Source organism: Phyllostomus hastatus, unplaced genomic scaffold (genome assembly GCF_019186645.2).
Source record: "Phyllostomus hastatus isolate PE091 unplaced genomic scaffold, TTU_PhHast_1.1 phas_contig_40, whole genome shotgun sequence".
NCBI classification, from domain to species: Eukaryota; Metazoa; Chordata; class Mammalia; order Chiroptera; family Phyllostomidae; genus Phyllostomus; species Phyllostomus hastatus.
In genome coordinates, this window is record NW_025333872.1 from 93,470,238 (window position 1) to 93,496,945 (window position 26,708).

Sequence of the window (26,708 nt, forward strand, 5' to 3'; positions counted from 1 at the left end):
TGGTCTCTCGAGACTTCTTCGGTTTGCCGTTGCTCGCGTGCCTAATTAAATAGGTAGGCTCTTCAGAGTAAGTCCCGTCTAAAACAAGAATCCGTTCTCAGGTGAAAGGTAAAGGTTCGTAGTTAAATTTAAGTATGACTAACCTTACATTCTTCTTCTCTCTTTTATTGAGTTGTCTTTCTGCTCCATTTTGGTAATCCTGATAGTCCTGAACAACTTCACTTAAACTCGTGATAAAAGCCTGATTGTAACTGCTATTTCAGTGTTTTTAAAACCAATCTGTTTAGGTGGAAGCTTCTTTCCTTTGTCGTTTTTCTAACACGCAGACCCCGGTGCCAAAGTCGGTGGGCCAGGGACGTGTGAGTGGCAGGGAGAGAGCAGCAAAAAGGAAACCAGTGACACAGAATCAAATTAATAATGTGCTAACAGCCATTTTAGGGCAGTAATAGAAGTTTAATTTGTTGATCTGAAAATGTTTGTTTTTAAAACACCTTTTAATTTGTATCCAGCCAGGTATAGGCATCTTTTTTGTACCTCCTTCCCTCAGACACAGGGATCACTTTCACGTCGCCCCTGTCTGCAGGCCTCCACAGCCTGTGTTAGTGAGTCTTTTGCATAATAGTTTTATAACAACCTTCCAGTTGCTTTTCTGAGCTGACCTTAATGGGGTTTGGGGCTGGGAAAGGGGTAATGTACAGTCAACTTTTATTACCTTAGTAGATTTATCTAGTTATTTGTAATATAAAATTTCCCTCTTTGTGAAATGTAATTAAAATAGAAAATAGAGTTTATATTATTAGCTTATGTTTCTAGAGCATTTGAATTAAACTATAGTATAGTAAATTTGAAAAAAAACTTTTAATGTCATTTGATATATGAATAAGTAGATACTTGGGTAGAGGGAAATATCACTTAAAATACCATTGAATTATGACAGAATTCACAAAGTATATGACACAATGGAAGATGAGATAATATTATCTTAATTTTTATAAAGTTAAGATAAACTACCACTTAGTGTTCAAAAAGTAAACTTTTGAAATGCTTGGGCACCTATAACTTCTTTTTTTAAGTTTTCCTTCATCAGCCTCTTAGTGTTTATGAATAAGTGTAGAAAATCTTAATATGGAATAAATGTTCACTTGAAATATACTGGAAAAGCAATCCCATAAAAATGATGATACAACAAATAGTGTTTTACCATAATATACTTTCTGTTTTAATAAAATAGGAAGACCTAAGTGTAGTTAGGAAAGCAGTACTTTTATTGAAAGTATGATTTCAAAAGTTTTGTTTGTGAATTTACATTTCTCATATATACTTTTGTTGTATTAAAAAAGTGGAATGAAATCATCAGTCGATACATATTGGTACATGCATATCTCACGTGTCTCGATAAACATTGGGAAGTGTAGAAATGATTAGCTTCCATGCATGTGATTTCGTCAGGAGTAGCATTCTGAGTGCCCCCGCATCTACACTCGGGGCTCCCGCTGTGCTTGGCCACAGGGATCTCATCCATGGGGCAGGCGTGGTGCTGGGAGCCGTCAGGCCTGCTGAGTGCCGGCGTTCCTCGGGGGCAGCCAGGCCTGCCCGTCCCCTCCCGCCCCAAGACGGCCTGCACCTGGGCAGGAGGCTCTCCTGCTGGCTGTGCGGCAGTTAGCCAGCCTGCATGCAAAGCTCACGCTTTACTGAAATTATTTTTAAGAATTTACTTTGGAAGTACTGTGAAATATACATGTTCTTATAATTATTATAGTCATTTCTTGGAACAATACAATTCTATAAAAATCAGTACATTTGATTCAAAAAGAATAAGTATCTGTGAGGGCAACATACTTCCTTCATTGCCATCAATTTAAAAGCACATAATCTTTTCAAAGGAATTAAAATTTATGCTTAAGAGACAAAGGCATCCAATGTGTGTGTGTATATGTATACATACACATCATCAGTAAATACAGTAGAACTGGGTTCTGTTTTTTTATAACGCTTGTATGTAAGGCAAGTGGGTATGTAATCAGCCAGGTGGTATGGGAGACTTGAACTCACGGAGTTAGGTGAGGCGCGGAGCATGTTTTGCATCTTGTCACACCTACACCTGTGACACGACGAGCCATGTCAAGCTTGGGTTCGTGCAGCCCTCAACATTCATCCACACACACTTACTTCTTCATTCAACAGTCACTTGTTGAGCTCCTCCTGTGTGTCGGGCCCTCTTCAAGGTGAGAAACCCATAGCTGCGAATGAGAGAGATTCCCTGCCCTCGAGCCAGTTTCAGGGGGTAGCATGGGAGAGGGAGGGGGCTCCGTGTGGCGCCACCTTCAAACTGCGAGTGCCTCGAAGGGACCGGTGACAGGAAGATGTGGCGGGCTGTTCCGGGGGAAGGGAGCTGCAGATGCCAGGGTTCTGAGGTGAGGATGGGTCATTTTGAGGAACCTAGAGGAAGCCAGTGTGGCTGAGCCTGGGCCTGGAGGGAGTAGGGGCTCGGGGGGTGGGGGGGGCACCAGTGAGGCAGGCAGGAGCCGCGCTGGGTAGCTCCTTGTGGACCGTAGTCAAGTGCCGAGGCAGACTTTGTGGTCTTCGCAAGTTTCGAGTCGCACGTGGAGACGGAGGAGGGACTCGGCTGTGTAGGTGCTCTGGGTGCTTTCAGAACCGCCTTCAGTGTCCAGGCGTTTTTGCCTGGAACTCCGCCAGCAGATAGATGCACGGCAGCTAGAGTTCTTCTATTTAAAGTTGTACCGGCTGTTAGATCGCTTTGCTGGGCAACCCACCTGCCTGTAACTCAGTGCTCAGAACCACCATGGTTTATGTAGCTCACAATCCTACAGTTGGACAGTTCGGCCTGGCACTGGGCAGTTCTGGTTTCTGCTGGGCTCATTATCCCTTCAGTCAGCTTAAGTGGCTTGGAGTTGACTGGCTCTTGGCTAGGGTGATGTGGTCACCGAACCGTATCTTTCTTATCCTCCAACAAACTCGCCTGGGGCTTGTTCACAGGGCGGCTGTTTGACTTTCAAGAGGGTGATTAGAAGTAGCATCGCCTCTGGACTCTTGGACTTGGGGGTAGGTAGTACGGTGTGCTTTCTGCTGCCGCCTTCTGTGATCCAAGCAGAGCACATGCCCCACCCAGCGTGAAGGAGCGCAGAAAGGGACTCCATTTTTTCGGTGGGGGCGCTGTGAAGTCACATTGCATCGTGGTGGTGGCTATTTTTGCACCCTGCTCCGCTACACTCAAGGTCCGCTTCCTCTGAGTCATATCATGAGTTCATAACTGGTCTGTGAATCTAAAGGGAGGGTATCCTCACTCAGTTAAAGAGCATAATTAGAAAGAGCAGCGTGACCACAGTGTTGACAGCCTTTTAGAAAAGGAGCAGCCTAGGGTATGAAGGCACAGCTGACACCGGGGTGCAGGAGGTAATGAGAGCACAACCCTGGTAGGGAATAGAGCAACTATAACATGTCCTTTCTTTCTCTTGAAGTCCAGTGCATGGTATTAAGTGCATGCTTTTGGGTGTCACAGATGAAATGTATCATTGTGATTGATACTTACTGGTTCCCTCCATAGATGGGAGCAGGTTTTTAGTTCATGTTAAACCATTGCCAGCACGGCGGTTCTGCGTGCGCGGCAGCGTTCACCGTAGCAGCCATCGCCGTGTGCCCTGTCACCTGCTACCCAGGCGCTGAGCGGTTTTCTCCGGCTGTGTCCTTGGGCTGCCATGTGGCTGAACATGCTAATGAGGAGAATGCTGACACGGTTTTACATGTTTATGTAAGCATTCATTTTTAAACAGATTACAAAAAAGTAGGGTGATGATAGTAGTGGTAAGAAATAATAGGACAGACGATAAAACAACTTCCTTGCTTGCTAAAATTACAACTTTGAAACCCAGTGTGAGCTGTGAGTGTGTGTGTGTGTGTGTGAGAGAGAGAGAGAGAGAGAGAGAACACGTGTGCACACAAGTGAGCGAGGGTTCTAGGGGAGGGACTTGTCCTGCATTTTAAATTGTTATGAATCCTGGGGCATGGTTTTGAGCAATTTATTTATGAATGTGCTTCTCCTTAATGTAGGCAAAAGTATATGCTTCATGGAATAGGTTCTAGTGGAATATTGACCTTTTTGACCCAACCAAAGCAGACTCAGTAAAACATATTTTAATCCCTTGAATTATCTAGGCAAAAGTTAGTTTTTCCAAGAGCATGTGATTCCTTGGTCATTTGGACAAATATTGTGACTGGAGATTCAATCAGGTTCTTACTGATTATTATGAGTCTCCCCCCTCACCGCCACCTTGGTGGCAACATTTGTATCATTTTGGTGTTTATGGTGAAGACATGGTAACTCTGGTCACCAGAGAAAGTAATAGATTATTCGCATCCCAGTTATTGAAATGGAAAATTAAAACTGAGCCACCTCTTCTTGTTATTTCAAAATAAATTCTAGGTGAATCAAATATTTAGATGCCAAAAAAAAATAAAGTCAGATGTATTAAAAGAAAATACGAATGAATATTTCAAGAATCCTGGAGTGGGGAAGACATCTTCTAGCTCAGTGCATATTCTAGAACGCACGACAGAAGGGAATGGATAGATTGGAGTCATGCTCCTTTGTAGTAAAATATTTCCTGGAAACTGAGTTTTTCATGATTATGTAATGACCTAGCATACAAATATTCTATACTTTATTTAACCATTCCCTTTGTTTGTACACTTTTTGTGATTCTGTTATTTCAAACAATGGTGCAGTACAAATAATTAATATGGAAATGTACACATAGCTGACGACAAACCGAGTCACAAAGAGTTATCTCCCCAGCAGGCAGGCTGCTGCGCGAGTCTGCCTGGGCGGGGCCTGCGGCCTGGGGAGGCTGGGGGAAAGCCCTGTGCTGGGTGCGCTGTCCTCGCCGGCGGGAGCTGGCGCGGGAGCGACAGTGCACACAGGCGCTGACCCCTCTGTTTTTGACCTTTACCAACTTGAAATACAAGACGTTTGCCTACTGTGCTGTGAGTGCTGCTGACATTGAACAGTTACTTGGTGTTATTTTGGCTTATTTTGTTAAACTAATTATTTTCATTTAAACAAGGAACAGTGTGATACAGTGAAAAGTAAGTTTTTCTCCTTGGAGAACAATCACTGATGTGTTTCTTGCATATTTTTTCAGAAATGGTTTAAAATCAAGCATATGAGGGGGACCCCCCCCCAAAAAAAACCCTGGAATTTACTTATAAAAAATTATTCTTGTACGTTGAAACTTCAGTCACCTTCCACATTCTCTCCATTTGATACAATACACCTGTCAAGACATTCTTTCCACTGCTCAAAAAGGTTTTTGAACTTGTCGCTTTTGATTCCTTTTAGTGCTTTTGCCATTTTTTGTTTTACCTCTTCCACATCCGCACATTTTCTTTTGAGGATTTTTTTCATCCAGGGAAACAAAAAAAGTAGCTCCAGGATGAGATCAGGTGAATAGGGAGGGTGGGGCATGGGGATCATGCTGGTTTTTTGGTCAAATACTGCTGAACTTTCAGTGCAGTATGGGCAGGTGTGCTCATAAATCACCCATCATGAAATGGGCAAATGCACTGAGCCTTAAACAAAAATTCACTGAAGCCGAACACAGCCTCTCACAACAATGCCAGCTGGTACACTGATCCAGATGGGATCCTAGAACAGTCGCCTAAGTGGAGGAAGCCTGTAGTACAGGGGACCTGCCCTGCAGAAGATAATTTCAGGGTTTTTTGGGTGCCCCCTCATAGATCCACTCTCACTTTTATTTTAAATACAGATGTTAGCTTACTGTGCACACTGTTAATGATTCTCTCATTTATTATAACACAGTCTCTTTTAACAGCAGCCTAGAATTCTGTTGCTTGTCTGTATGACCATTTATTAAACACTTCCTTTTGATGGACATTTGATTGGTGGTGGTTTTCAGCGTTTTACTGTTATAAACAGCTCTCATCAATAGCTTCGTAAGTCTTTTGTTTCTGCACTTGAGTATCAGTGGAACTGTTGGGTTAACACTTACTCACGTATACATGCATTTTGATGGATTTTGCCAAATTGCACTTCATTCTAATATATGTTCTTATCATCAGTGCAAGGTTATGATTTCATTGATTTCCCACAACTTTTTCAACATCATAATTATCAAAATTAATCTTTAGTAAGCTGTTGAGAGAAACATAGAATAATATTGAGAGTTTTGATTTGCATTCCTTTAAATATGGGTGAGATTCTTTTTTTTTTTTTAAGATTCCATTTATTTATTTTTAGAGAGGGAAGGGAGGAAGACAGAGGGAGAGAGAGAGAAACATCAGTGTGGGGTTACTGGGGGTTATGGCCTGCAACCCAGGCATGTGTCCTGACTGGGAATCGAACCTGTAACACTTTGGTTTGCAGCCCACGCTCAATCCACTGAGCTACACCAGCCAGGGCTTGGGTGAGATTCTTTATATATGATTATAAAGCATGATTATTTGTCACTTTATTTTCTTTGTGACAGTGTGGTTCTGATTTTTGAAATTTTTTTTATCAAAATGGGACATAGTTTTAGCATTGTTTTATTTATTTTTTAGTTATTATTTTCCTAAAGATTTTATTTATGTTTAGAGAGGGCAAGGGAGGGAGAAAGAGAGAGAGAGAAACATCAGTGTCTGGTTGTCTCTCGACTGCCTCCTACTGGGGACCTGGCCCACATCCCAGGCATGTGCCCTGACTGGGAATTGAACTGGCAGCCCTTTGGTTCACAGGCCAGCACTCAGTCCACTGAGTCACACCAGCCAGGGCAACATTGTTTTCTTTTAAAGAAAACGCTGCTGGATGTTAGTTTTCTCTGCTTTAGAAGTGAAGGTGAAAGGGACTTTGAAAGTGATTCAAGAAAGAAAAGTACAACCAGTTTTACTTCCAAATTCATGCATCCACATTTTCTCGATTTTCTTAATGGAATGATTGGAAATTAAAGTGGTTCTCTTTACCTTTGGCCAAGGCAGGGCTTATTAGCGTAATTGAGGGTGGGGGGGGTCGAGCCGTGTAAAGGTTTCCGTGCTGGGGTGGAATGAAAGAGCCGGAAGTGGCTTGGCCGCCGCCGAGCTGCGCGAGCCGCGCTTCCACTGTGATTGTAGACGTTCTCCACACTGAGACCTCTTGGGCACCTGTGCGCTGAAGTATTGATTGTGGCATCATTTTAAATAGGCGTGGTTAGATGGGAAGGGCCTCATCGTGGACCTAACACGTTTCTACTTTGTTAGCCTGCGCACCTCACACCTGGGCAGCCTGGGTATGTGCTCTCCCCCAGGGGGGTCAGGTTGCGCCCCAGCCTTCAGAGTTATCTTTGCATCCGCAGCAACCTCGGTGACCAGGAGAGCCTTGTTGTTGTGTCCTGATTTTACATCTGATCAAACCTGCGACCTTCATTCTTAATGAGTTTATAATACTGCCCGTTCGAAGTCTCCCCAAACTAAAGTTTAAAAAGAAAAACAATAACCAGTAATAATTTCCTCTGGTCATTTCTAAATTTCTATTTATTCTTTTAATGAATGTTGAAATACACCTCACCCAGGTATTACCCACACCTTCGTGCAGCGCTGGGCACACCCCCCTGCGGGCAGTGCCTGGGCGTGGGGGTCTGTCAGTGACTCAGGGCCCCGACTTTGTTCCAGTTAAACCTGATTCTCCCTTTAACTTGAAAGAGTGACTCTTGATCACCAAATTAAATCTGATGATGATGGTTGACTAACAACTACAATTCCATCAGATAAACACAAATCTACTTCTAGTTTATATATAGGAATTATAGGTGTTTGGGGCTGAAAAACACCTGTAATTGTATAGGTGAAATTGAAAATACTTAATTTCTTTCTTTTTTTTAAGATTCAAACTTATGACAAAAGGAACAAAAATGCTTACCAGATTTCTGTTGATAAGTTTAATTACTACTACCTGCAGATGTTACGTGGTGGCTGAAATACTCCCTTACTCCCACTAGGGGGGGATTCCTTCCAGCTCAGGTAGAAATGCTCTTGGATCCAACACAGAAACCTTTGTAAGGCATTGAGCTTTCTTTTTTTTTAAATCGAGGTTAATTTCAAATTTTTAAACCAACTGTTATTTTTATAGATATTGAAATTAAAGTTTTACCGAAACAAAACATAAAATACTGAACTCTAAAGTACATGTGTATTTAAACCATTGTGCTTTTTAACAAAACACAATTTTTGAAAGTTGCTTTAATTAAAGTACTTAATACTTGGGAATTTCAAAACACCCCCGAGAGCCCTCCTGGAGAGAGAATGTGGAGAGCAGGATGCGGCTGACCTTTTGAGACTCACCTCCATCCGCAAGCCCCGAGATCTGTGTTCGTCTCCGGCCACTCCCGTGCCCAAACGGAGAGTTCCTAAATTCCACCAGAATGCACGGGGTTGCCATCAACTCAGGTTGTCAAATACATTAAAGCCGTATCTTTAACTAGATTTTCATTTGCCATGGAACTTTCGTGCCACTTTGCCTTTTTATAATATGTTTAAGCAAATGCAGAATTCACTCGGAATGACTTTGCTGATTTTAACTTCTATTTTTAACTATAGGATTGTGTGTGTGTTAGAACAGCGCATCAAGGCTGCACGGACCTCACACTGACGTGTGCAGGTGTATGACCTGCACGTACCGGGGTGGGCAGAGTGCACTCACAGGTGTTTGTGTGGAAAACGACAGGCAGGCTGTGATGATCTTAACGCGAGAGTAAACTCTGTGTTTCACGTACTCACAGCTGTAAACCAACTTTTGCCCCACCCCTGTAAAATATCAGCGCAAACGTTACAGTATTTACAGTAGTTAAGATTCAGCAAATTCGTTGTTTGTACTTTCCCTTTCACTGAAAGTCTTCCGTGTTGATTAGAGGTTTTAGGGTAAAGACGCTTGAGGTTAGTAACCTCGTGTCGTGACAGGCAGGACTTAGAAAATTCAAACATACGTAGATTGCAAATAACTTTTTTCTCTCTTAAAGTCTATAATAAGATCTTGTTTCTAAATCTTAACAATTAGCTTTGGAAATTGAAGTGTAAACAGTGAATCTTAGAACGATTCTGTGCTGTGGTTGCTCCAACATTTCAGTGTTTAGCCTAGAATCGCATGTGGTATCAGCAACAGATGGTTTTCATCCGAGTGAGGCTGCCCCTCTCCCTAATACCTGATCGTGCGTTTCTGCCGCCCCGTGCGCCAGGCCGGCCGCTGCCGGCTGCCAGGTGGTGGGTGAGCCTCGCTTTCGGCAGAGCAGTTGGAGAATACAGTTGGTTTCTTTTTTGACCGAGTCACTTTCATACCGGCTGCCAGCGTTCCTGAAATGATCTGCCTTTCTGCATTTCCCTTCCCCCAAGGGGAGAATCCGGTTCTGTTATAGCAAGGTACATTGGGTAGGCCTGTGTGCCTTCCACGTAAAGCTCACACTTTACACATGCCTAATTCAAAAAGGGTTAAAACTAAGAGTGAAGCCAGCGAGTCGCTCTTGTCCCACCCCCACTGCCTTTCCCAGATATATATATTTTTTAAATTCCTCTTTGTTCCGTTGTCTTCTTTCCTCGCTCTTTTTCATCTTATGGGTACTTTGTAGTAGTCAGTTAAAAGCCTTATACATCAGGCTGAATAATTGTTTTTAAAAAAGTAATTATCCATATACGTCTCGTGCCATGCAGCTTTTAAAATGCATGCGAATGAGCTCCGTCTCCTAACGCGTCAGGCGGACAGGCCCGTTTTGAAGTGGCGGACGGACAGGCACCACCGCACGCGTGTGGCTTAGGCTCCGCCCTTCCCGGGGCGCGGCTTTCAGAACCCCGGCTGCGCCGCATTCCGGAGCCCGAGGCCCGCCCGCGCTGGGGCGGGCCGGACAAGAACACACCAGCACCTTCCCCAGCACGATGAGACTGCTCTACGGAGCATGACTTGCCCGTCGCTGCCCGTGAAAGATGAAGAGTTAGTTGCCCGCAGCACCCTGTGGTCCAAGCGAGGAGGCGAGTCTCCTAACTTCCTAGATCATTTCGAGGAGCATCCGCCCGCCCCCCCCATTCAACATAATGGCAAAACTATTCATGCGAAGGAAGCTTTCCCCATCACAGAGCTGGGACCTGGGGTGGTGACCTGGACGTACACCAACTCTCGAGGAGACGGGCACGGGTCATCCCTGTTTCTTGAAATCAAACGCCTGCTTTCTCAGAACTCTGGGTTCCAGGCCGTGCTGTGCTCTGGTGTCTGGCTAGAGTCAGCGGAGGATTTTTGTTTGTTTGTTTTTAATTTTAAAGATTTTATTTATTTTTAGAGAGAGGGGAAGGGAGGGGAAAAGAGGAAGAGAAACAAGGGAAAAGAGAGAGAAATCCATCAGCTGCCTCTCATAGGCGCCCCCTCCGGGCACCGAACCTGCGACCCCAGGCAGGTGCCCTGACCAGGGATGGAAATGGTGACCTTCTGCTTTGCGGGACGACGCCCAGCCCGCTGAGCCACACCAGCCAGGGTTCGAAGGAGGTTTCCGTAGTGCCTAAATTATTTTTTTCCTTATGATTTCAGGTGGAAGTCTTGACCTCGGAGGATACTGCCTTTGGACTCAAGGTGTGTGGTCTGACGCAGCTTGCTGTGTAGCTCTCAGCAGCCCCCAGCTGGACTGGGAGGCTGGGCAGGGAGGACGCGCTTTTTTTTTTTTTTTTTAAATTAATGTAGAGGTTCTAAAATCTTCCCAAAGTTTAAGCTTTCCCTTCTGTTGTGATGCAGATTAGACTATGGTAGTATTTTCTTTACCTTCTTTCTTTGTGGTGGGGAATATGAGGGATAGTAGAGGAAACCGTGAGTTTTATGTGGTGATATTTACTTGTTAACTTTTAACGAGCCGCAGAACAGGGCTTACTGCACCCCTTCTCCCCCCCAGTCTGGGGACATTGAAGTCACAACTGCCGGCCATTATCAGATGCCATTTTCGGTTCACAACTCTAGCTTCCTTCACCTGTTCACCGTCCCTGCTGCAAATATTTATTGAACCTCTGTGTTCCAGTCACAGCGAAAGTCAGTCCCGGCTCCTGCTCTTACGCTGCCCGCCGTCGGTCGGTGGGCATGGGCCTGCAGAAGGATGTGGTCCCCTGCAGTGCGGGGGGCTGAGTGGGAGGGTATTCCAGGAGGCCGGTCCCCGGGCAGGTTTGAAGGCTGGTGCTATATTTAGGCAACAGGGGAGGAGAGGAAAAATAAGAGCTATTTTTAGGTTGGAGGACAACCATGAAAAAAAATCAAAAGCAGATAAATCGTGTGTGCGTGCAGCAAGGATCTCAGGTTGAAGAGGCTAAAGATTAGAATTTTATCCCATAGAAGATACAGCGCTACGAAAAGAGCTTGAGACAAGCAGCGGCTAGGTTTGCAGCAGAGATCATTCTGACCACGTGGCGGGGGACCGACTGCCAGAGACCAGGGAGGGCAGCTGGGTGGGTCAGGGGACAGGCCGCGTGGGCCCTGCGCGGGCCTCGTGGGGCCGCAGCGGCTTCCTGGAGAAGCGGGTCTGCGGGGGCGGGCGGTCCTGGGGCACGGACGGTGCGGGGGGGGGGGGGGCCTGCGGGTGAGACCCCAGCAGAGGGCGGGGCACACAGCGAGATGGGGGGTCTTCTCCTGTTGCAGACTCCCAGACCTGTAGTTTTTGTCTCCTTTACTTGCTTTCCGTACATATTTAACACTAATAAACTGGGAGGGCACATGGGTAAGAGGCACTGTTAGGGGAGAGTGACTTCGTTTCCATGCAGAGGAGTGTGGGAGTGTGGGGAGGTGCCATCGCTGCTTTGGAAGTCGGAGGTTTAGGAGAGCAGTGGGTAGATTTCCGAATCTCTCTCTTGTTCAATACAGCGTCTTTCCTGGGGTGGATCAGTGCTGTGCTTGCTTGTTTGGCAGTAACGCAGCCTGGTCACCAAAATAATTTTAAAGGTTTTTCTTTTTGAAACTGAGTAGGCAGAAATATGTTATGTATAACCAGTTTGTTTGTTTTCCATTGCTAAATGGATATTAAAATTTTACAAGTTTAAAGTATTTTGATATACTATTTTGGCTGGCATGTTCTTTGGAGAAACAAAATTGTGAATTTTATGCTCCTTTGTGTGCTTTTTGATAGAAAGAGTTACCAAAAAAATGTATGTGGAGAGGTCATTAAAAGTGGATGATTAGGAATCTGAAGAGTAAACATTCATGTTGTTCTCAAAAAGAATGGGAACAAGAAAAATGGTGAGATGTCGATCGTGGGGTTCACAGGAGACAGAGTCCCCGCTCTCGGGCCCCAGTCCCCTTGGGAGGAGACCTGCAGCCTGTCCCGTCCACGCCGCCTTTCAGACCAAACCCTAGGAGAGCGTCTCAAACTCAGTGAGGCCGTTTTTCCAAAACCCTGTTGCCGGGCCCTCTGTGTCTTGTGTCTCTGTCTCTTTTCTCCTGAGTCTTCCCTCTCTCCGTCTTTTCCTAAAGCTGTGCTTTCCTAGAGTCCGCAGGTTTTATCCCTGCGGGAGATCCCCAGGATCCTCTCTCCGGTCGCGCCTTCCCCCACGTCAGAGATGAGGGGGCTGAAGGCCGAGGCTGTGGGTTCCCAAGGTCAGAGCCCAGGGCCAGCGGAGGTGGGACCAGACTCATTATTTTTCCTGTTAATATTTTAATAAAAATTTACTATTTCCTCCTAATATTACCTTTTATCCTCTTTGGCAATAATTTTTAGGATTTAGTTTAGGCATCTAAAATTTGTTATTTTAGAGAAAACTCTAAGCTTAAAATATCTAAAACTGAAATTTAAAGTAAACACTAAATTTATTTACCCTTATGTATTACTTTGCACCCTTATCTCGGTTGAGTAAACATATCCTGGAGAAAAAGAACATCGAAATTCCAACTGGTCTTCTGACGCCCAACGAACATAGTCTGGTAACTCGACTGGCCCTTTGCACCCACCCGGCCCGCAACCCCGCTGCCAGCCTACCTTCCTGCCGCACCTTCTTCCCCTGGGATGCCCACGTCCCACCTGCGGTAGCACCTCAGGCTCATCCCACCGCCCCAACTCGGCCCCCAGCCGGTACCCTCCATGTGCTATGAGGCCTCGCCTCGTGTTGCCGGCTGCTGAGCTCCCGGCCTCTGCGCTCGTGCAGCACCCCTTGCTTTTTGCAGCTCATTTGGGATTTCTCTTTTGCCGTCTTGTTTTCTCCTGTATGTTGTGCACGGGTAACAGCCTGGCACGACCTACCCCAGCTCCGTGATGTGGCATTTTCCCCAGAGAGAGTGTAAGCTCAGGGGCTCCATCTTGTTCATCTTTTTTTTTTTTTTAATTCTACAAGGCTTTTTTTAAGATTTTATTTATTTATTTTTAGGGAGGGAAGGGAGGGAGAGAGAGAGAGAGAGAGAAACATCAATGTGCAGTTGCTGGGGGTTATGGCCTGCAACCCAGGCATGTGCCCTGGCTGGGAATCAAACCTGCGACACTTTGGTTCTCAGCCTGCGCTCAATCCACTGAGCTACGCCAGCCGGGGAATGTTCATCTTTTTATACCCTTTTCGATTCGACTTGCTTCACAGTATAAGAAGTATTGCTGACTAGAGCTCTTTAGATAGCGTAACAATTGTGATTGTGAAGAGCAAAAAGAGAAAATTCTGCGATATTATTAACATACTGCTACCGCGTTGTACTCCGTTCTGGGATTCTCTCACTGATCTTCCTGTTACCTGGGTTGGTACATTAGCTTGGCATTTGATTCCGTAGCTCCGAGGAGCCCAGCTGCAGGAAGACACACATCCATCGGCACCACCCGTTGAAGCTATGGGGTGGTTCTGGTCGGTGCGGACAACCAGCTGGTTCCGGCGTATCTCACTGTTACCGTACATGTGTTTGCCAATCGGGCTGGGCAGTTACAGGCCCGGCTTTCATTCTGTGTCACCCACTGCCAGTGGCCGCCATGCAGGCGTCACACAGACCGAGAGCATGTCCACCTTCAAAGACATTTCTGTTGGCCAGAGCCGGTCCACAAAACAAAGATTCCAAGTGGTCACGTGACACGAGACACTTGAACGTAACACATTTCACGATGAGAACTGCCTTTTTTTGATTGATAGGAAAACCTGAGGATTAGAGCAGGTAAGCAGAGAAGAGAAGAAAGGTTCTGTTCCGTGAGACAAACGTGTATCCGGTAAAGTGGGCCTGCCCCACTTCATGAGCAGGGAGTGGAAAGGTTGTAAACAGGCTCATGGAGCCAGGGATCTCTCTGGTGGTCGCTCGGGATGGGTCATTCATTGATTACCCGGCGTTATGCCTGGGGGCTATCGATGTAGAATTTCAGATTTAGAATGTTTAGTAGTCCATAGTAAGATTTACCTCTTAACATGTTCTTCCTTTTATTAATGTGACCACATGAAAGCATACCTTCGTCTTCTTGTGAAAAAAAGTTTTTTTTTTCCTGTAGAGCTGCAGGAACTCTGCTTCTTCTCAACTCCGTCTTAGCAGAGTGTGCATTCTACAGATTTACTTGGCTCACTCCTTAAGTGGGTGTGAACATAACTTAAGTGAAAGTGCACTTAAGGTAACAACGTCATTGAGGTGAAACCAGCAGACTTTTTCCCTTCGAACTCCATAATCTTATCAACCCATGGCTTTTCATAGTAGGAAGGATTTCTGTTTGCATTTAAATTTTTTTATCTAGTGAAAATCTATTAGAAATCCTTAGAGAAGTAGAGGACCCAGTTTATTCTTTACTGTTTTAGACATTGAGTCTCAATTAAAATAATAGAATATATGCATATTGATATAGCAAAACAATTTTCTGTTTCTCTGTGAAGGAAAGATTCAAGGAGGGGGAAAAAAAAATCTGTAGCCGTTCTCAGGCCGAGGTTGGGAGTCCATGTTGAGTTGTTCCCTTCTTTTGTTAGAGAGTTTCCCGGCCGCCCCTTCTGCCACCTGCTGGTGGTTCAGACACTTACATGTTTGGTCCTAAAATGAATCTGCTCTTTTTATTTAGGCGAGATTTGGGGGCAGTGTTCTGTTTGTGTTCACCTGTAGTATTTGGATGCAGTTTTGCTTGCCATGTTTAGTTATATTTTTAAAGGCCGCTTTAGCTTCTTTTCCAGCTCTGTCTGTAGACAGCACTTGAATGTGAAATGCAGAGGATACGGAGACCGTGCAGGCCTGGGCGCGGGCCGAGAGGAGCGACACAGACCGGAGAGAGGTCTGGAAGGCCGTGGGGGCGGTCGCTGAGCCTCGTCGGGGTCGTCCCTGATTTCTGAATTCGGGTCTCATGTGGAGGAGCAGTCCCGCCCTCCTCTCTGATGGTTAAGACTACTTGACTCAAAGCGACCAGACCTTTATTTTACTTCAGGTCCTAAGTATGAAGTTGGAAAATCGATTTCCGGTTATCACTAACTTTCTTTTAATGCACTGAAATGCCACAGGTTTGCCTGACTTCGTTAAGTCAGACCTTTACCTCTATCCTTATTTATTCTTCTGATTTCTTCTTGCTAGTCCTCATCATCATGGGAAAAATATAAGTATCTTTTATCCACACACAAGTTTTTTTTAAGATTTTATTTATTTATTTTTAGAGAGGGAAAGGAGGGAGAAAGAGAGAGAGAGAGAGAGAGACATCAGTGTGTGGTTGCTGGGGGCCATGGCCTGCAACCCAGGCATGTGCCCTGACTGGGAATCGAACCTGTGACACTTTGGTTCGCAGCCCTCGCTCAATCCATTGAGCTACGCCAGCCAGGCACAGACAAATTTTTTCATGAAATAAAGCCAAGCAAAATTTTTCATAAGAGAGGCAGAGTGTGGGGATTTTATTTTCTGCCATTTTTAATCTCCTTTACTAATTTTCTTTAGAGCTGCCTTGACTAATTCTAGAGCCTTAGGTTCATGGGTCCGTTATTTCTTCACCATCTCCTCCAAGAGGAAAAGTAACCCAAAGTGTTACTCTCAGTTTTTGTCTTCGGGATGAACACGGCTGAGGGAGGTCACGTGACTCATTTGAGTCTCTGCCTCCCGGGCCAGTGCCCTGAACACAGAACCTAGCCCTCCTCAGCCATCCACCCAGAGCCAGAGCCATAGACCGGGCCGAGCGTGGCAGAACCGAGATCCTCACAGCTCAGCACGGTCTAACGTTGGCAGTGCGGTGTGGTTCGGCCCGGTGCGTCAGGGCCCTCCTGTGTTACTGTAGATCTGCACTCAGTTACGACGCACTTATGTGTCTCTTCAGAGGCCCTCTCTCCCAATCGCAGGGCGTATGTGTGCCATTCGAAGCCCTGGCCGATCGCAAGGTGTGTGTGGTGGTCCGTGGGCGTGAAAAGTACCCAGCAAGCCACATAACCCCAAACAAGTGATTTTTCCAGAACGTTATATGAGAAGTCAGAAACATTTTATCATGACCAAGTGGTTCCTAGTGTAATAGCAGCCCCATTTCTTCTAGATCAAATGCTTAGCCAAGGCGATGGTAGGTGGGTGGCAGACTTTTTAGGTGGGTTTGCTGGTTGTGTGGTGTCAGTCTCAGGATTTAGGAAGCGCATTTGTGCAGAAGGGCGTGGCCTAATTATGTAGCCAAGTGGGGGGCGGGGACGCAGTGCGGTGCTGTTCATGCCTGCTTTTGTCAGAATTACATTGTCCTCTTTGGTTTAAAAACACGATGCTCGGAATTGAACATGGCCTCAAGTGCCTTGGATCTCGGAGGTGATCTTTGTACGAGAGGGAGGAGTTACTCTGAAAGAAAGCCTGTTTCCTTTGTATATTCCAGAGTTTGATTGACTCCATTTTTCCTTGGGGATGTTATTTTGGCACTATTTTCTGAGGACTTAATTTTTAGTAATAATGAAAATGCATGTATTCTCCTTATCCTCGCCCTCAAACACCTGTTCATTTGAGATGTGCACGAAAAATGAGTGGCTTATCTATAAAATGTCTTAGCGTAGATGTACTGTGACCCTATTAATAAACATCAAGCTGCTTAAGATTTGTTGGGAAAGAGCAGTGAAATTAATCCAGGCAAGATGAGGGATGCTTCTGATTGCGTGTGGCTTCGGTCTTCTCTGATGCCAAATTTTAACGCCAGTTTTGTTTCTTCAGATGGTGAAAGCCCTCCCCCTCCCCTCCCACTGCCTTAAACCTGGCGTGCGCCCAGGCCGTGTCAATTTCTGAAAGTCAGTTGAGAATGTCAGAGTGACTGGTGTTGAAAGAGCCAATATGTTGCAAGATGCTCAAAGCCAAGTGGAACATTTATGTGAATTAAAGAATATATTAGGAGATGATTTTTTAAAAATCAGATTTGAAAAGGAAAACCTGTTGAATTAATACTTGCATACCAGATGCATCACTGATAAATACTTGTAACAGATATTCCCGAACAAGCAATAAAATTACCATTTTACAGCTGAAGTAATGTATCCTGTGGGTACATTTGCAGAGATATGCCAAGAAAAATACATGCAGAGTTCTTGAAGTAATAATGCAAATAAAACATTTCATATTATACTTTTAGAATAACAGGGTTTGGAAGCAAGAAAAAGTCTGGGAGACTATTTATTGTGTCTAAAGTCTGCTTTGACTCTGGCCTTTTGACAGTTGGCTTTTTGATACTGTGTGGTTGCCGGAGTGTTTCCCTGTGTGTCGAAGGCTGGGTTGAATCATCCGCCAGAGTTGTGGTTGAAAATTTCAGGAACCAAGTAATAAAAGTAATAAATATCATATTTTGTTTACTTTGTTGCAGCATTGGCCTAGTTTCATACTTTTCTGAATTCTGGTGGTGTCGTGGCCGCCATTGAATCCCTAAGCAGAGGGTTTTGTCATGTAATTCACTCGTCGGTGCACAGCCAGTGTGGCTGAGTGGCGTGTAGCAACTCTGTGTCCCCACGTGCCGGGTCACGGGGACCTGCTGCTGCGACCCGTGCCGTTTCACCCAGCGAGGCCGCCCCGCGGCGCGGAGACGGGCTCTGGCTGGGCAGGGAGCCTGTGTCGAGGCCGGAGCCCACCTCGGGGACGCGTCCTTCGGTCTCAGCCGGTTGGGAAAAGAGGGGTACACGTGAGGAAGGGAAGAGGGGCGGGAACAGCAGGACTCACGGTCTGCGTGGCCGAAACAGAGTAAATCAGATCCTGCAGAAAATTTCCTTTTCCTCTGGCCGCACCTGGCAGGTTAAAGCACTTCTGTGGCTGTGTTTCCCATGAAGCCGGGAATGTTTTTGTAAGAGATTCCTCTGAACCTCCTTCACTCTTCCCCAAATTACATGTCCCTCCAGAAGGACCATCGAGTGTCTCGGCTGTCGAGGGGAGGGAGGTGAGGAATGCATGTCCCTTACGAGGGGGACGGCACGTGGGCCCCCAGGGGTACCACAGGTTACAGCGTGGTGCACCCAGTGAACACACAAAACGTACCCTGAAAACAACCTCAAACAGATTTCCCGGCCATTTCCCAGAGTTAAAAAAGATTGTGTATTGTATCTTAAGTTTGCAAATTCTTCTGATTTTCTCACATTATATTCCTATTTTTGTCTCATTTATTTTTAATCCCCTTCTAAATCTCTAGGCTTCTCTTCTTCAATCATCTTAATATTTTGACCTGTTCTTAATATTGCCATAATTTTTTTAAAAAATAGTATTCTATGCTGCTGCAGTATAAGAATAAAAAAATGTTTCCTGTGATAAATGAATAATTTGAAAAGAAGCTGGGAAGTGCTGACTTTTAAGACACAGAAGACATCTTCATCACGTAAGCGTTTGAAGGGCTTCAGTCTGGACAGTCAGTGAGTGACCTGTATGAAAAGATCCGACGTTTTATTTTACCTTAAGATGAGCCACGAAAGAGAATGCGTGACCACAAGAGATCAGTGAAACGACTTTTTGTTTCCTGGATGGGAGTGGATTTTTTCAGTATGTGCCATTTAACAGTATGTGCAAATATCTAGAAACCCAGGTATCAGCAATAAACACGTGGGCGTGCGGGCTGTGAACGGGCTCCCGCGTGCATGCACTCGCGTGCACGTCCTTTCCCCTCGCGTGTGGCGAGCGGGTGAGTTGGAGGAGTTGACCTCCCCGAAGGATGAGCCTGAAAGGGACGGAAATGGAGATCCGCCAGGCACGCTGGCTGCAGCCGCGGACAAGAGCAAGGCCTGTCTGAACTGCCACTCAGTTTTTATTCTGCGAGTTTGCAGGGTTGGTGATTAGAGTGGCTTTCGCCCAATTATGCTGTGATTATTCCGCTGCACTGTAATTGACTGGGGAGATATGCTAATACCTGTCATTTGGGATGATAAAAGATGAGCGGGGGACAATGCATTATTTAGCTGGCTGTGTGATAGATGAGGGATGCGCGGGGCGCTTTAATTGCTGAGAGGAGAGGTTAAGCTGAACGAACGGATGAATTAGAAATGAGGTTTTTTATGGCTCGTGGAAAAGTGAAATAAAGGAAAACGCGCCTTAAAACTAAACCAGCAGATAGAAGTGAGCACAATGAAACTGTAAACCAGGTAGCTTGCTTTACCAATTTAAATATTAATGAAAAATGTAGTCTAGAGTTCAGTTAATAATCATCTGAAGGAGAGTACACAATAGATTCTCCTATTAAGCAAAAGAAAAATTGTTAAGGGAATTGTTTTTATGGGAGATGACAGTATTTATGACTTGTAATCTCTTAAATTCGTGCTGCATTTTCGGTTACACTGAAAGGTAGTGTGCAACAGTTCTGAATTTCGTGCTGTGTATCTTTTTAAGCTTTAGCTTAGAGGTGCCTAGATTCCCGGTGCCTGTCTGTGTGTCCGTAAACGCGGGCAGAGGAAGGCAAGAACAAGAACGAATATGTATAACGTGCGAGGAGAATGTAATAATACAGTTAGTGAGAGTGAACAGATAATTCTTGACTGAAAGGGTCTAAGACAGGCAGCGAGTGACACAGGCCTCCTGTGCTACGTGCTCAGTTACTGGTATTTTTATGGGGAAAAAAATAAGTGAAGAGTGCTCTTTTCAGATCGTTTCCTTTTGCCACAGCCACGTGTAATATTGTGTGTGTGTGTTTCATGAAAGTATTTAAAGACACTCCATTGCAGTCTGTAGTCCGCATGGTTGTTCATATGATTTGATGTTAGTGTTCTGCTGCGTTTCGGTTTCGTGCGTTCAGCAGGTGATGGTTTTGGAAACGCAGGCAGAGCAGCAGTTCGCAGAAGTGGGCCGTTTGTTCCGGGAGCTGAAGGTGGGGGGCTCGCACCCTTCGTCAGCTTTCAGGCTCCTCCCGCTCCGGCAGGTAACGGTGCGGGGAAGTGTTGTCCCCAGCGGGGGCTGTGCTGTCTTGTGGATGGGGCAGCGGCAGTACAGGTGGAAGACGAGTTGTATTTTTTTGTAAAGTGAGGAAAATGACCCTCGCACGTTGTTGAGTTGTCTTGACACAGTCCAGCTTCTCAGAGCCTGTGTGACTCGTGCCGTGTAGCAGGGTTTACCAGGGGGTAGCTTTTAACCAGCCTGCTTGTGGAGTGGCGGCGGATCCGTCCGGAACAAAGCACACCCACTGGAGCGGATGCCGACTGCAGGCAGCCGCTGCCCTCTGCTACGCAGGGGAGTTCTGCTGGGGCCGATCGCTGTCCCCAGTGTAACTGGCACCTCTTTTGCACGTTCCCTCTGAAACAAAGTGAAGTTTCCTCGCGGATGCTTTTAATCAACATCCTTCTTGGAACCCACAGTGGACTCTTGCCGCTGCCTAACTCTTTCGGACACGCGTGAGGTGCACAGGCCGCTCGGGCAGTGCAGGGCGGAATAGAGTTGTGAAGGAGGAGACGCAGTGAGCCGCCAGGAACCGAAAATCAGATGGACAAAGGTAGGACAGACACGGCAACCTACAGACAAACAGCGGTGCCTGCGAACGTGTTTTACGAGCTCAAGCGGAAATACGGTGTTTCAGAGGGTCGCTGACTCCGCGGGGAGAGGGGGCCGCGGCACTGCGGGGAGGTGGCGCCTGGGCGTCTTCCTGGTCGGCAGTACACAGAGAGTAGTGTACAAACCTGTGTGACTTTGTAGTTTTTAAAAAATACAAGCACTGTAATGTGTTTCCTCCCCACTAGGCAGTTATTTGATTGGGGGACCTTGTGCCTCAGTCTTGGCTGTAATTATCATCACTTGAGTGTGAAAATGATTCTTGAAGGCCCTTAGTTTGAAAGATTTTGCTTCGTTTAACCTGGTCAGGAAAAAAAAAATCATGTTTGCTGTTTCTTGTTGTTTACATGGTACAGTATGTCTCGCTGTGAAGGCGGTTTATGAGGGCATGGAGTCGTCCTTGTGAGCACGGGGTGCCCGAGATCGGTGTCGTGTCGCCGTTCTTTTGGGTTTGTTTTTATTTTATTTCACTTCACTTTATGTTTGTTGATTTGAGAGAGAGGAAGAGAGAGAGGAAGAGAAGCATCGATGTGAGAGAGAGAAATATTGATCAGTTGTCTCACTTATTACGCGCCCAACCAGGGATGGAACCTGCAAACTAGGCATGCGCCCTGACCGGGAATTGAACCCAACCTTTTGGTGTTCGGGACGACGCTCCAGCCGGCTGAGCCACCTGGCCAGGGCCATGTCCCCGTTCTCCACTTACCCTTCTTCCCCCTGCAATCGCTCTGTCTTAAAACTGAGACTCGTAGCACGAAGCTGCATAAAACTTTCTTTCCTACATCTTCTTAGCATCTTTTAATACCCCACTACCCATTCGAAGGTTTTTTGGAAAATGGTGATGAGTTACAGTGTTTGTCAAATAATGTGGTTATATTACTTTAAACATTTGAAATATGATTATAGAATTACTGCCACAGAGGACATGAGGGTAGTAGAGAGGACAGCTAGCGCCCCCCCGCTCCCCCTCCGAGGCTGCCCCTCCATCCCTGTGTGGGGCGGGCCTTGCCTTACAGCACGGCACGGCACGTGGAAGATCCTGGGTGCGCTGAGCTGGGTGTAGGCCCCTTGCTAGGTGTCACTGCTGCGGGTGTGGGCAGTCCAGTTGGTTCAGACAAGTCATTTTAAAGATGTTACATATGTTATACATTTTAACACAAAACATGCAAATGTGCAAGTTCCACCTTTGACTGAGGTCCGGCCGTCTCAGCCGTAGCTGATGCCACCGCGGTTTCAGCCGTTCCTCTTGAGTGGAGGAGGATTTCTCAGTCACCTCTGTCTGCATTTGTGCATTACTTGGTTCCATATTTCATTGCCTTAAAAAAGAGATTTATTTATTCATTCATTTACATACGTGTTTCTTTTTAGAGAGAGGGGAAGGGGAAGGAGAAAGAAAGGGAGAGAATCATCAATGTGTGAGAGATACATCAATTGATCGGTTGCCTCTCACATGCACCCAGTCAGGGACCTGGCCTGCAACCTGGGACTCGAACTTGCAACCTCTCAGTTTGCAGGATGACGCCCAGCCCACTGAGCCACACCAGTCAGGGCTCATTAAGTTTTGTAACTGGAGGAATGGTGGCATGAAAGTGCTCAGGAGGAAACACAGCGACCTGTTGGGAGGCACACATCTCGCCTGGCATGGGCAGAGCAGTAGGAGGGCTTTCCAGAGAGCAGCCTCCTGGGTCCTGTGCCTGGAGCAGGTGTCCGGCCGGAGGTGAGCAAGGGCTTCCCAGCGCCTCAGCCAGGACCTCCGGCGGCCGTCGGACAGGTTCTGCTGTGCGGATGGACGCGGAGACCATTTACCCTGCTCCCCTCCCTGTGGTCTTTACAGCTAGTTCATTTCCTCAAGAAATAACAGGAATTACTTCTCCCTCTGCCCCAGGCCAGGTCCTGATGACGTGCCACTGGAAGAGATACGGGTCATTAATCAGTTTACTAGGGAATAATCATTCGTTTACCCATCTTATATTATGGTTTTGGTTTTTTCTTGCCGGTGAGGTGCTGTTTTTCTGTTTGTGTCTTTGTCGTGTAAATTCACGACAAAGTGAATGTGTAGAAGTTGCACAAAGTACCTTTGGGGAAAAGATGCTCCTTTTTGCTTTAAAAAGGCAACAAAGGTAAATAATTGTTTTAAATGTCAAGCCTTTAGTGCTCATTATAATATCTCCTTGCAATCTTTTGTCTTTCTTAAATTTAATTATAATACTCTTGATACAGATGGAACATTAAGGGAACATTCAAAAACAGATGCCCTCTGGTTATATTTGAAAGGAGAGGGAAGTCGCTAATGTATTAGTTTTCTACTTCTTAGTAACAAATTGCAATGAATTTAGCCACAGGAAACCACACCCATTCATTCTCTCCCTCTCTGCCTGGGTTCCTCAGTCCAGCCACTGGTCCCCAGCTGGGCGCCTCGGGAGGTTGCGATCCAGGTATTGTCGGGGGCTGTGCTGTCATCTGAGGTTGAGGCCCTCTTCCAAGTGCAGTGGTTGTTGGCAGAATTCACCTTTTTGTGGCTCTGGTTCTTAGGTCTCCTCTTTGTTGCTGGATGTAACCACGGGCCATTCCCTGCCCCACGGCCCTCTCCACAGCGCTGTGCTGGCTGATTGACTTCCTCCCTCTCACCCCTGGAAGGACCGCCTGATTAGGTCAGGCCCACCTCGGTCTTCTCCTTCTAGTAATTCTCCATCAGCTGCTTAGGGCCTTAATTACAGCCTCAGAAGTTGCCCCGCCCTATAATGTAACCACAGGAGTTCCGCCTGTCATAGTTGCCGACTTACGCTCAAGCGGAGGGAGTCACGCAGAGAGTGTCCACCAGGGGCTGGAAACCTGGGGGGGCCACCTTAGAGTTCCGCCTTCACAGCTCTGGATTCATATTTGCTGTCAGATTTTAGGGATGAAGAGGTTTTTTCCTATACATGTACTGAAAGTGTCCTTAACGTGTTCTTTTTAAAACGTAGTCTGGAAAAATGGAAGTGGGATATAATAGAACGTGTTTGATTGACGGCATTGAAAATAAATGATAAGCACCTTTAACAGAGCTGTCGGTCATAACGGCAGCGTTATCGCAGTGCCGGCTCCCGAGGCTCCGCCCTGGAGCAGAGCCGCGGTTTCTCCGCGCAGACGCTCACGGCGCAGCTGCCGCGCTTCTGCGGGGCTGCAGGGGGCGCTGCCTCCCCGTCTCCAGGGCCTGTGTCGCAGCTCTGACGGTCTTTCTCCTTCTTCCAGGGGGTGGGTCGGGCTCAGACCTCGGGACTCCTCGCGGGCAAGCCAGTCCCAGGAAGCGGGGTCCCTGGCGACTCTGGCCAGCCCCACAGACCTGAAACATAAGAAAAAGATTCCTTTCAACAGTACATTGAAAAATCATCGTCTTGACAGTCGAACCTGACTAATCAATCGTTCTTAGAAGTAAAGAGAAACTTGGCTAATGAAATTCAGTCTTTTTTGTTGTTTTTTTTAATTATATACATATACAACTTTACAAATTCTGTGGATCAGTCTCAGATATAATGTAATGTATAAAAAATCCAAGCTATCTTTTATTTTTTAAACCGATTTTACTTATCCTCTTAAAATTATATACCCACGTAAAGATACTTCGAATTTACCTTTGCCAGCACAGATTCTTTCAGAATTACATTAGAGAAAAGTAATATATTTCAAATAGGATTTTTAGATACTTGATTTGAGTCCTTTTGTGGAGGAACTCCACTGAGCCAAAAATTTATAAATAGGCAGATGTGAAGCAAACCTAATGATGTTTTTATTTTACCCAGATTTTGAAAATGTGACAAATACTTCAATTTAAAAAAGTAATAAATATTTACTGTACTTAATTCAATAATCAAAAGCTTAGACACATTAATTCTGTGATACCAGCGGCACACTCCGTAACTGGAATGGGATGGTTTTCCCATTACAGAGGAATGACTGATGTCGGCGTGAAAATTACTAATGAATTTTGTTTCTTTTGCAAAATTTTTGGATTGTAATGGAGTATTTGACGGGTTCATATGGGGGGTGGGGGGTGATATATATGACTACAAGAAGAATTACACCACGTTTGAGAAAGCCGGGGCCGTCACCTGGCAGGACAGACGCCCGTGATGGGCAGGCCGTAGCGGGGAAGTCCCTGCTCCCTCTGGCCCCACGCTCCCTCCACACGAGCACCCTCCCCTTGCTGCTGGTAGGGTTAGGAAGCTGAGGTACGCTCAGATGCCCGCCTGAATGGTTTCTTCCTAAAGTGTCACCAGCAGCCGTCTCCTGGGCTACTTTATCCTGATCCCTGTGCGGGGCTGTTGATCTCCTGCCACTGCGAGGGCCGGCCTGTTGGGTGGCCCGGCGTCTCCACAGCAGCAGCCCTTGTGATCAGAGGGCAGATGGCCGTTGCACGGTCCCCTGTGCTGGATCCCAGGGACACCAGGATGAGCGAGGCGCGGTGGCAGTGCAGCTGGAGAAATGGGGCCACGTAGCACGGGGCACATGCGAGATGGTTACTGTGACTCGAGGCTTCATGAGGTTTGGAAAGCGCCCCAGACGGGCAGGCGTGAAGAGACGGGTTGGTCTGGGGGGTGACTTCGGCGGGAAGGAAGGGGACGGCCCTGAGCCCCCTGGCCTAGATGGCTCATCGTGTCCTCGCAGGAGGAGCTATGACCAGAGGCGCCACAGCTCGGAAATGGGGTTTCATTAAAAAAAAAAATGTCAACAGTGTCTCTTACTATGGGGAAGACTGGATTTGAGAAGATACCGATTAGTTGGGTATCTTCAGCTTTAGAATCTGGTGAGAAAATGTGAGTGCTTGGAAAATAGTGAATTGTTGTGTAAATGAAAGTTTTCATTATTATTTATAGCAGCGTGTTATAGAATAAATTTGCGTGGTGTCAGGATTTAAAGGAACTGGTGAAATGACTCCATTAGCCAGAAAATGGTTTAGATGAAACAAGAATCAGCTAAACTATGACATTGCTTTTTAAAGAGATTAACAGTTGCACATTTGGTTTTTTCTTTCCCCATACCTTCATGACATAGTGTATTTGTTGGTAAATATTCAGTAGTATGCAGTAACATGAGATTTGTCGAAGGTAGAATCTGGCTTATTTCATGGAAATTAGGCAACTGGTAAGTGAAAGAAAGGTTTATTCTTGTATGTTGCAAAATGCTTCCTGGGATTGGAGTGTTGACAGGTTCCAAGACTCATTCATTCAGCATTTATTCGTTGGTTTCAGTGGGCGGGGCCTGTGGAAAGCTGGGGGGCATAATGATGAGCAGCACACCAGTGGCCCTTAGTTTCTTGGGTGCGCGCACGCTGCTGCTGGCTGGGCCTGGCGGCCTTGCAGGTCTTGTGAGAGCGAGCGGCCCCTTCGGAGTGTTAGTGATGCCGCCTTGCCTCTCGTTCCCCGGTTCTCAGGATGATTCGTGGGAGTGTAGATGAGATGCGATGCCTTCGGTTTTAGGGAGAACGAGGAAGGGAGAAGCTTCCTTCGGTGCCCGGTGCCTCATCGTCATCTGCGCTGCCACTTCGCATCAGCGTCCGTCCCTCCCCGGCGAATTGGTCTTGGGGGCCGCGCGTCGAGAGGACGTGCGTGGTCGCTGGCAGGGCGCTCGAACCTGTAATTACCAGACTCCTGACTTAATTGCAATTGCCTGGACGCCCAGGCAGGGTGAACTTTTGGAAAAGAAGGTGATTAGCGAAGCAGGAACTTTGCCTGCCAGCTCCTTGTCTAGGCCCCAGCACTACCCAGAGCCCTGCCAGCACACCCGTGAAGACAGCCCATCATCGGGTGACACCGGCAGTGCCGGCACCAAGTCACGCGTGGTGCGGGTCCGCTTGGGGTTGGGA

General features: G+C 46.4%; 1 protein-coding gene across 9 annotated transcripts in view; it reads left to right on the forward strand.

Annotated features, from left to right (window-relative positions):
• Positions 1–26,708, forward strand: part of ARID1B (AT-rich interaction domain 1B) — a 395,667-nt gene that overhangs the window by 228,845 nt on the left and 140,114 nt on the right. For 6 of the 9 annotated variants that reach the window (XM_045844119.1, XM_045844124.1, XM_045844125.1 and 3 more), the window contains exon 5: positions 10,553–10,594. The exons of the other annotated variants lie outside the window; for them this stretch is intronic. In XM_045844119.1, coding sequence (XP_045700075.1) covers positions 10,553–10,594 — 42 coding nt within the window. The remainder of the gene's footprint in view (positions 1–10,552; positions 10,595–26,708) is intronic. 9 annotated transcript variants of the gene reach the window in all.